General features: G+C 45.3%; 1 protein-coding gene across 1 annotated transcript; it reads left to right on the top strand.

Annotated features, from left to right (window-relative positions):
* The first annotated feature begins 393 nt into the window (after positions 1 to 393).
* On the top strand, positions 394 to 10606 carry fam171a1 (family with sequence similarity 171 member A1). The gene is made up of 7 exons (XM_031853375.1): positions 394 to 770; positions 2792 to 2950; positions 3536 to 3712; positions 6595 to 6711; positions 7361 to 7475; positions 7837 to 7954; positions 8258 to 10606. Exons 1-7 carry the CDS (start codon positions 728 to 730, stop codon positions 9803 to 9805), a joined length of 2277 nt encoding a protein of 758 aa, XP_031709235.1. The 5' UTR covers positions 394 to 727; the 3' UTR covers positions 9806 to 10606.
* Positions 10607 to 10612: the final 6 nt, after the last annotated feature.

Consider the following 10612-nt stretch of genomic DNA (forward strand, 5'->3'; position numbering starts at 1 on the left):
GTGTGTGTGTGTGTGTGTGTGTGTGTGTGTGTGTGTGTGTGTGTGTGAGAGAGTGAGAGATATTTCAGGAGGAGGGATATTATTGAATAGCCACATTTAGATTGTTGGCTTGCAGGTTATTGAGCTCCATGTGTGCAGCCAGTTTGATTTGCGTATGTTAGTGTGGAATAGAAATACTGTGAGTTGATGCCAGGTGTGAGAGATAATGCTGAGTGGAGTGCTCCATTACTAATTTATTACAATAGATGCCAAAACACAGCAAGGGGGCTGCTTAAGCTTCCCTTTCACTAACGCGCACACGCTTACACACAGAACACCTCCCAAGAGGAGGTGGTACAATGTGTGTGTGTACGAGACTAGAGCGGTGGGGGGGGGGCTGTTATGAGCCAACGGAACGGCGGCCAATTGGATTATCACGCTTACCAGCTCTGAACAATGGAGTGAAAGGAAGGAAGAGGAAAGAAGTGCAGTTTGCAGGGTCAGACTTGTGTCCTTGCAGCAGACAGGGTGGAAAGCAAGACTATTAATCATTTATAAAGATGGTTTAATGACTTGTTATGTCTGATAGTGATCAGTAAAGTGGAGGTGGATTGCTGCAGTTTGTTTCTTATCTGATTGTGTATTTGTTCTGTCCGTTTAATAGTGTGTACGCTCTGTGGCTTTCATTTGTGTTACAGTGTTTTCCTCCATCAGCCTGGACCTGCTACCAGAAAGAGCTGCTACTCTGATGGTGTATGAAGATGTTGTGGAGATTGTTTCAGCCTTACAAGGTAAAGTGGTGTGCGTGTGCGTGTGCGTGTGTGTGTGTGTGCGTGTGTGTGTGTGTGCGTGTGTGTGTGGAGACTTTTTTGCCTGGGTGTATTCAGGTCATGTTTTTCATGAAAAAACACTCAACTCATTTAAAGTAGCAGATTTGTCAAAACACTTGTCGGTATGTGATATGTCAAAATATGCAACTGTGTTATTATATTATGTATTATGACATAATTGAGCTGCTGATACGCACCCGAAGAATAAATGGTTAAATCACAGTTTTTGTGCTGGAAATAGTTTTCTTAAAATCTGATTTCTACCTGTTTGTTCGTATTTTTGATTCGGATTTTTTAGCCATTTTTGATAACAAAAATAAACAACAATAAATTCACATTTGTTCTTAATATGAAATGATAATAAAGTGTCCTACCTATACATTAAATGTCCTGTTGTTGAGTAAAAGTCCTCCATCCACACATGTATACAAATGTACATCATGAGTCGGTCTTTGTTAGTCAGCCTCTTTGTTACGGTGTGTGTAATTATATTGGATCAGGCAGAATCAATACAGCCTCTTTGTGTGCTCGGCCTTTTGTGTGACTGACCGACAAGGGAGTCATTTAATGTGTCAGCTGTGTTGTCTGGCTAAAAATAAAACTTCGCAGACTCGTAAATATACAGTCTCCATTAACATGTAAACCTCTCGAGTACACTGTCCGCAGCACGTGTCGGAGTGGAGTGTAGACCCGCTGTTTGTCAAGATGTTGTGAACTTGTGGGCCCAGGGGAGTGATAAACCTTGGCATGTGGCACGAGGAGAGAGAATAAAAGAGGAGGAGGAGGAGGAGGATACAGTATGTGCTGGAAAATGGGATTGTGGGTGGAGCAGTTGGAGGGAGAGAATAGGGGAGAAAGGGGGGGATGGGCAAAGCGGTGTCCAACAGAAGGAGGAACAGATGAGGTGAGAGGAAAGTGGAGGGAAAAAAGAGGAGAAGAGTTGAGGGAAGGGAACACACAAAGAACAGAAACGGGGTCATTTCCTTTCACAAAAACAGACGCTCAGAAGGGAAATAACACTCGCACCTGAACGTCAAGACCGAGCCTCAGACCGAAACATGGAAATTAAAAGATGCACACAGTGCAACTAGAAACACAGTGAGCTCTCATATACAGCTGGATGTGTGCCTCACTGCTCAGGAATGTGCTCTCGCTACAGTCGGACCACAATGACATCACCTTGATGAGTCCAGCTCAATGCAGTTGTGACTGTTTAACCTTCTTTATGTATGATGTGTTAATGGCAGGCTGGAGGGGGTTAAATGCAAAGCTATTAATTGCACTGAAAAAATATCAGAAAGAAGCAATCACACTGGCCGAGAGAAACAAAGTCGAGCAAGGCATTAACTCTACTGTATTGACGTAGAGTTGCTTCCATTAAGCCTGATTTGATGGCTACATTTCTAAAAAGGCATTAGGAGAAAACGAGGAGTGAAGAATTGCCTTGTAAAACATCCTGAAACAACATCAAGTGTGCAAGATGGCCGGCAAAACCTCCTGACGTAAATCTTTGTCACATTTCTTCATTCAATTTAATTTGGAAACTGAAGTAGAAAAACTCATTTGAGTTTAATTTTTAATCATCAAATATGTACAGTTTGTATTACAACTGTGACATACATTTTGCATTATGTACTGAAAAAATGCACAGCCTACTTGCACACAGTCGGTATACACTTTCGCATGTAATACTTAAATTACATAATTTATAACTATTGTAAAATAATTATTTTATATTAACATATATCACGGCCTTCGTCTGAACATTTATTACTTCTGGAAATGTTTGCCTTCAATCAGATTTTGTAAATTAGAAGAGCAGATGTGTTTATTCACAAATAAAAACAGTTCTGATGAACAGTTTTTTATTAATTATTTGGTAAAAAGGATGTGAACAATATATCGATAAAATGCAGCACCCTGGTTCACCCTCCTCCATCAACACGTCCATGTTTTCTGACGTCTCTCTGTCACTCCTCAAGGTTTCCGGCCTCCGCCCAGCGTTCACTTCCAGCGCAGAGCTCTGAGTCTTCCCTCCAACACGTCTTACGCCAACCTCACTGCTCTGCTCACCGTGGCCAGCTCCCCCTCGCACATCCAGCACTTTCCCCACCTGCAGGTCCTCGGCGGCAACGGCACAGGTGAGGCTCGAAACTGGCTGGACGGTAACGGACTCGAGTGTACGAAATAGGGCCGAGGAGAGTCTGGCACAGATGACAGAGGGGAAAGCTGATGAGAGGGTGTGGGGAGTGAAGAGAACAGAAGAAGCGGTGGTACATGAGAGAGACGTTACCCAGGAGAGGCCTCTCTATCTGACCTCCTGAAACACAATAACCCCTGTGTGTGTGCTCAAGCCTGCACGCTTTCAGCCAGTCTCATCCATGTCTTGATGTGTGTGTGTGTTGTATACATTTGTGTGTCCTTCAGCTTGAACACCCCTCAGAAACTCCCCCTCCGCACGTACCTTCTCTCTCTGGGAAACACAAGCATACTTGTGCTTTGTGACACTTTCCAACCTCTCTCCACCCGGTTTCCTTCTTTCCTGTCTTTCCTTTGTTTTCTTTCCTGTTTGTCTTTTCTCTAACAACTCTCCTTTATCTATGCTTTTCATGTTACTCCCTTCCCCCCCGTGCTATCTACTCCTTTCTCTGCTCCCCCTCCTGTGCACTGTACTCCCACTCACTCTCTCTTACTTTCTCTCTTACACTCTTCTGCTTCCCTCACAGAGACGGAGAAGAGGTTTGAGTTGACTCCTGTGGCAGCCATCTCTGTTCACTTATTGGCCAGCGACGGAGTGGAGCTGCAGGTGAACGAGCCAATCACGGTCTCTGTCCCCCTGCCGGCTGACAGTGGCCTGAAGGAAAATGATCACATCCCTGCTTGGAGATTTGACCCGCGCTTGGGTACGTACTGAGTAACAAAAAAAAGCTCTTTCAACTTTCTCAGCATAAAGTCTTCTCATCTACATATCTTTGTTAGTATCTTCCGCTAAGATATTTGAAAAATAACCCTTTTAAAAATGTATGAGTATGAGAATAGAAGCACTAACGCAATCCACGTGCATGCCTGCACAGTGCAGCGAGGTCACAGCTTTTTGTGGCTGCGTGTCTGAGTGATGAATGAATTTATTCATAAGGTCATACAAAATTACCAACATGCGGCTCCACATTAATCTACCAATCAAAACACAAATACTGCCACGCATCACAAGATTGGACCGTGGGTGTATAATCTGCTGGAGCTCAGTTAAATCTTGAACTAAACAAAGAGCTCTGCGGTGCAGACTCCCACGGACCCTTCAAGCCTCTCTGGACCCTTTTTTGTTTATCTCAGCAATCTTGAATCTGTGATGTCAGACGTCCCGCAATGTGACACACCCAGTTCTTCTTGGACAGGCGGAGCCGAGACACTGTGATTAGATCATCAGTCGAGTGGGACGTTTCTGCACAACAAAACATCCTTCTCTACATTAGGATCACATTTCCAGATCTACTGTACATTATGTTTGTGTGCTCTGTGCAGACCTATTAAGATTCTTCTGATGAAATGTACCGGGTTATTTGAGCTGAGACATTTTGTCGATTAATCGCATAGTAGTGAAACTGAATAATCTATTAAACCTGTGATGATGGAGTTTCTTTTGGCCACTTTGGGACAGCAGAAATAAGCTATGATCACTGACATAACCCGTCTTAAAAAGCTTCTAATGCCCTAAATGTCTTCTTTATTAAACATGGTTTAGTCCTAACTGCATGTGTGATTAGGCTAAATCTAAATCTACCCCCGAAAAAAGGCTCCGTTTAAAGTGCCCAAAGTATCAACATCCAGAGCTTATAAAAAGGGCTTTGATAAAAGCTAAGAGAACACACACACACACACACACACACACACACACACACACACACTTGTAGCCTACGCACTGCCTGGAGCAGCGAGTATTTCCACAGCAGAAGTCATCCCGGACCCTCTCTCCGGGCTACATCTTGTGTTCCTTAGCAACCCACCAAATAAGTAACATAACAGAAAGGCCTGTCTCCTGATTAAGTTTCTTCACTGTGTGTGTGTGTGGGTGTGTGCAGTTATGTATGTATGTATGTGTTAAACCGAGGACAGAAAACGGACACAAAGAAAGTTCTTTTGAAGTCCGTCTGGTGCCTTGTTGGAGGAATACTTCGGGCTGATAAAAGCTCTGTCACAAAGAAGTTTAGTTTTGTTTACAAAGTGTGCACATGGGAGACATGCACAAAAACCGGTTTGTGTTGCATAACAACAACTCCTTGCGTATTGTTACATGTTATTGGAGCGTGAACCAAAATGATGTCAAGCACAAACAGATCAAGTTCACCAGTTTTTGTGTGCGTCATTCGTAAAAACAGACGCACCTTCACCCTGAGAGGAGTCCCTCAGGTGAGCAGACTACTATTGGAACAAAAAGACCCGAATGTCAGCTGTGTTGACTTTGCATGACTGGGCGAGAAGCTGAAGTAATGTACGGGCTGTATTGACATTATAAATATTTGCATTGTGTCTAAACATTGGCCAGACTCTGTGCAGTGTATTGTATTGAGGCGTGGGAACGGAGTCATTAAATGTTGCTATTGCAGGTCGGTCACACAGAGAGAGGACTCCCCTGTGGAAACAATCGGACAGCCGGGGTGAATCCAGGCAGGGCTGGGCACAGAGCTTGTGTGTGTGTGTGTGTGTGTGTGTGTGTGTGTGTGTGTGTGTGGTGCTGAGTCACACAGCCTTTCTCGTTTCTCTTTGCCTCTGTTTCTTGAGCCATTTCCCTCATCTCTTCTTCCATTCCTCCTCTTTGTTCGCTCTTGTTTCTTCTTTATGTTTTCTTCCAAGCTCTTTATAGATATTTGTTTTTCTTCATTGAATATCTTCTCCTTCCCTTTTTTGTTTTGTTTCCTCCCTCCAAAGGATCGATTCAGATTCCTGACCACTTGATGTTGTATAACTGGAAATAGACAATGAAACAAAGTGGTTCACCGTGAGGGGAAGCGTGAAGGCACAACTGAATGTTTCCTATTGGAGCAGAGTTACTGTGAGCCAATCAATCAGTGACTCTGGCTTTGTTGTGTTTTTGTCATACTGGCACTGCTGGAGCTGGTATTGTGCTCCTATTCATAGGCCCTCAGTGATATTTGACTGAGCATGCTGCCTCCATGTGGGAGAGATAAGTACTGCCAAAATACACTCTCCAATCTGAAAAAAAGATCTTTCATTTCTGTCAGCACCATCAGACCTGTACTGAACATTGTCAGTACTGCCAGCTGAAGTAGTCGGGAAGTGTCAATTTTAGCAAAACAAAAGTGAATCAACAATGTTGTTTTGATTTGATTTATTGTATCATTGGGAGTCAGTGTTAAATATGGCTAGGAATTTCTAAAACATTATATTATAAATCAATATTGTCCATATTGTCCTCACTGGTTTCCCATTATACTGTCATACCGAAACAGGTATTAAATTGCATTATATGTGGCATTAAAAAGGTCTTGGAAAGTCTTGGATTTAATCCTGCTGTTGATTGATCGTACTTCTGTCACAGTAACACATTTTTATTGTTTAACATAAATAACTTAAACCTGACGGATATCTAAACGTAGATAAGTAGAGTGCTGCTTTGTCAGGTGGGAGGCAAGCCAACCAGTTGTCACTTTGCCACTAATGCACTCTGTGAACCGGCACACTGTCTCTTATACAAAATAACTGTTGGCAAATTAAATCTCAAGCCCTGTGATTGTGTGTGTGTGTGTGTGTGTGTGTGTGTGTGCAGGTGCCTGGATAAAGAGCAGTTGGGGTCACGTGCAGCGTGAAGGCAACCAGCTCTGTCTGACCTACATCGCTCCTCAGCTGGGATATTGGGTGGCCGCCATGTCCCCAATACACTCAGGTGAGCTTTGACACAGATTACAACACAGATTCTGTCATGTCTGTGTTCACATACAGTATTTGGAAAGATGTCAAGTGCAATTCCTACTTTCCAAGGGTCCGCTTTGGCCCGTCTGACTTAGACGTCGCCATCCAACCATGTCAATGAGAGTCCACATGGAACCAACTCTATGTGGAAGTTTGTGTGCAGCCCAAAACTTGTGACTGACGGACTCTACGCACAGCATGCACGCCAACTGCGCGTGCTCCAGTTTCTCTCCACACTCCGGTCCAGTTGGTGGTGTACGCACATCTAGAGAGGAGAAGAAGATAACGAAGTGAATGCTTGTTTTGAAGAGAGGTTGTGCGAGGAGATCCACTGAAAACAATGTTCTGGTACATTGCCGCTACCAACTGGAATGGAGTGTGCATCAGAAAAATGCGCTTGCGTGGAATACCAAACCGTCACGAACCCTCAATTGTTGTATGAATAGAACCGCGTGTGCAGAAAGTATGTCTGAGGCTTCACAATACAAAAGTGAAAACAGTAGTGACATTGCGAGGCTGGTAATAAGAAATAATAATTACTTTTTTTTACAGTTTACAGTGAGCAAAAGTTGTTTCATTTAAAAAACAAACCGTTTCTTTGTGACCTTTTGTCTGACCAACAGGTCCAGTGTTTGCGAAGGACATCAGCACGTACCACACCGTGTTCCTGTTGGCTATACTGGGAGGCATGGCTCTCATCCTGCTCTGCCTGCTCTGCCTCCTGCTGTACTACTGCAGGTGTGTGAAACGCTGTCCACAGCAACACTAAAGCCTGTCGGAAGTTGCCAGATGTATCTCCTAAATGAGGAAACAAAGGCAACATTTTAACAGTGTCAGAAATGTACAATAATATGAGTCTGTTCTTATGACTGGTTGTGTGGAATCGCTGTCTAATTCATGCTTTATATTTATGTACTTGACTTTGTTCAGTGTGTACTAAATATATAATACACATTAGTGTCTTTATCTGTAAGAAATCAATTTCCTTTGTCTGAGAAACATTGTTTTGCATCCCTTCAGCATTTGGTGTCGTGTTGAGGAGAAGAATTTAAAGTCAAATGGATTCCTCTGATTGCATCATAATCTCTGTTTTCTGCAGGCGACGTTGTTTGAAGCCTCGAGTGTCTCACCGCAAGCTCACCCTGTCCTCCGGTCTGGACAGCAGTAAGAGGGACCAAGCCACCTCCATGTCCCACCTGAACCTCATCAGCAACGAGGTCTGTCTGACTTACAGAGAACGGTTCTATCGCTACTCTCACATGCACTGTTGTAGTGAACATTAGAGGAAATACTGGCTCCCTGTGTCACATCTGCCCAGCTGAGGGGCGAATCCTTCATCAAACATTCCTGTGGTGGGCAGAAAAAAAACAATTCCTCAAACTACGAAGAATCAATAGTGTCTGTGATAGGATTACTTTACTAGATCTCATGTTTCCCTTGGTCGGTGTCTGCTTTATATTTTACTTTACATTGAGTATATTTAAAAAGTGTGTTACAGTTGTATATGTTGCACTCTTTAGGTGCAGCTGGAACTTGTTTCTACAGCGACTGAGCCCGACATGACTACACCGATGCTGAAGCCTTCCTCATATGAGCACCAAGACAATCATCGCCAGCACAGCCTAATCCATCACAGCAAACACAGCCGCTCCTCTCTCGGCAACAGCCACCACGGCTCATCTCTTGGCAATCTGACGCCTCGCAGCAGAGACTACCTGCAGTCTGTGGAGACGTTCCAGTTGAAGGCCGCCCTCTCGAGCGGAACAGACAGAGGCTATCGCCAATCATACACCTCCGCCTGCTCGTCCAGCAATCTCATTTCAGATGCTTCCGCCAATCACGGTCAGGTGTCTGCTAACCGTCTGAGCGGTGTCGGGATTCTTGATTGCATCTCCCCTTCCTCTCCTCCTCACTCCCCCAGTAGAGGGGAGGGATGCGAGTGCAGAGCTCCTGACTTCCTTCTGTCTCGCTCTGTGGACCACCTGGAGCGTCCCAGTCCCCCGTTGCTCTCCCGACCAGGCCAGCTGCTCTGCTGCGGCTCCGTGGACCTGCTGAGTGGAGGAGAAGGCTACCCGAGGGTGCGTCCCACACTGGTAATCCCGGCACACTACATGCGCCTGCCAGGGGAGCACCCTCTGTCTGGTCAAGCCCTCCTGCTGCAGACTGATCAGCAGAGTGACTTGGAGACCATCCAGGCCGAGCTCAATGCCTCACATTCCCAGCAGCCCCTGGGGCAAAGTCCCACCGAATGCGCCCCATGTCCCACCAAGCAGTGTGACGGAGAACGGCACGGCATGTCAGAGTCTCTGTCTATCCCAGCAGCACTTGGGGAAACGGGTCTAATGGAAATAAACATTGAGGACACCTTGTGGGCTGAAAAGACTTTAATGGCGCTAAGAGGAGGGAAGCCTCTGCTTCACCCACGAGCCTGGTTTGTGTCTCTTGATGGACGCTCCAATGCTCATATTCGCCACTCCTACATCGATCTCCAGCGGGCGGGGTGCCACAGCAACACGCCGAACGGAGGAGGTCCACAAGGTAATGTCAGTGGCGGGAGGCGGGGCGGGAGGCGTGGCAACAGCAACGATGCCAGTCTGGACTCCGGCGTGGACCTGAATGAGCCAAGAGTGGGCCGCAGGGGGAGAGATGGAGGGCGGGAGGAAAGAGAGATCGACAGGTCGAAGGGCCCGGCACCAGCCATGGCCTACACTCAGCTGGTGTATGTGGATGATCTGGAAGGGGGAGGCAGCGAGGAGGAGTCGCCACAGTGCAGCCCACAGGACAATAAAACAGGAGCCGTCCTGTCAGCCAAAGCAGAGGGTCAGAGAGGGGACCAGGGGGATGTGGAAATGCAAATGCAAGAGGAACCGCCCTCACTTTCCTCTTCATCCCCTGATTCTACTCCTCCCCTGCCAACACCAGAGGGAGAGACGTTCAGGACTGATCATGCGCTGCTGTCGGTCTCTCCTGATGATGACGATGCAGCACAGGAGGATGGAGAGGGGGAGAAGAAGAGTCCGTGGCAGAGGAGAGAGGAGAGACCCCTGCTGTCCTTCAACATGAAATGATCCACAGACGACCACTTCAAGGATAGGACCTCATCTTTTCTTAACACAATACTCACATGCCCTTCTGCAAATTGAAAGTATTTTTGGTTGCTGTAATTGTTCCTCCTGTGAATACTGGCCCTTCTTAAAGCACCAAATGTACAGTCATTACTCTTTTCTTAGAGGCTTTAGCAGTCTGAGTTAGTCAAATCAAGTCAGAATCTCCCAAAATGACAGTCTTTTTAGATGGCTTGAGGACTTTGTTAATTCAAAATGGATTCCAGCAGCAACAATAAAAACATAAGAGGTAAATAAGTAGATGGAGGAATGAAAACAAATACCTAAAATCTCCAATGTCCATTATGAATAAAAGGTCCATAAATCCACTTTGCAAAAAGATGCTCCTTTTAACTACAGAACTAGCCTGAGAATCATCACCTTCATAAGTTTTCTTCAGTATCAAAGTAACCCAATCATAGCTGTCCGTACCTTTTGATTTTGTCTCCCATCTGCTGCCTATGTAGACCGAAGGAACAACCACAGCAACTAAAAGTGTTGTAGATTTGGGCTTGTCAGTTTTGTTGTGAGATAGACTTGAAAAAGAAATGTGAACCTATCCTTTAACCATGACGCCCCCCCCAATGCCCAGACCATAACGTGAAGGATACGACCATTTAATTTGAGACTCTTTGTTTTTCGTCATAGAGTACTGAGATAACATTTCAGCACTGGGATTCTAGTCCAGAGTATGAAGCGATGATTCAGGAACCTTCATCAACATCCACGACCACTTTATGACATTACCACTGTTTTACTCCACTTTGCCAT

Source organism: Anarrhichthys ocellatus, unplaced genomic scaffold (assembly GCF_004355925.1).
Source record: "Anarrhichthys ocellatus isolate YVR2014 unplaced genomic scaffold, GSC_Weel_1.0 scaffold13, whole genome shotgun sequence".
In the NCBI taxonomy this organism is placed as follows: domain Eukaryota; kingdom Metazoa; phylum Chordata; class Actinopteri; order Perciformes; family Anarhichadidae; genus Anarrhichthys; species Anarrhichthys ocellatus.

Bases quoted from the DNA above. Each gene is read 5' to 3' on its own strand.
- fam171a1 (XM_031853375.1), top strand. From the start codon at position 728: ATGGTGTATGAAGATGTTGTGGAGATTGTTTCAGCCTTACAAG. The intron at 771-2,791 runs GTAAAGTGGTGT...TCACTCCTCAAG, and splicing joins GATTGTTTCAGCCTTACAAG to GTTTCCGGCCTCCGCCCAGC. The intron at 2,951-3,535 runs GTGAGGCTCGAA...CTTCCCTCACAG, and splicing joins CCTCGGCGGCAACGGCACAG to AGACGGAGAAGAGGTTTGAG.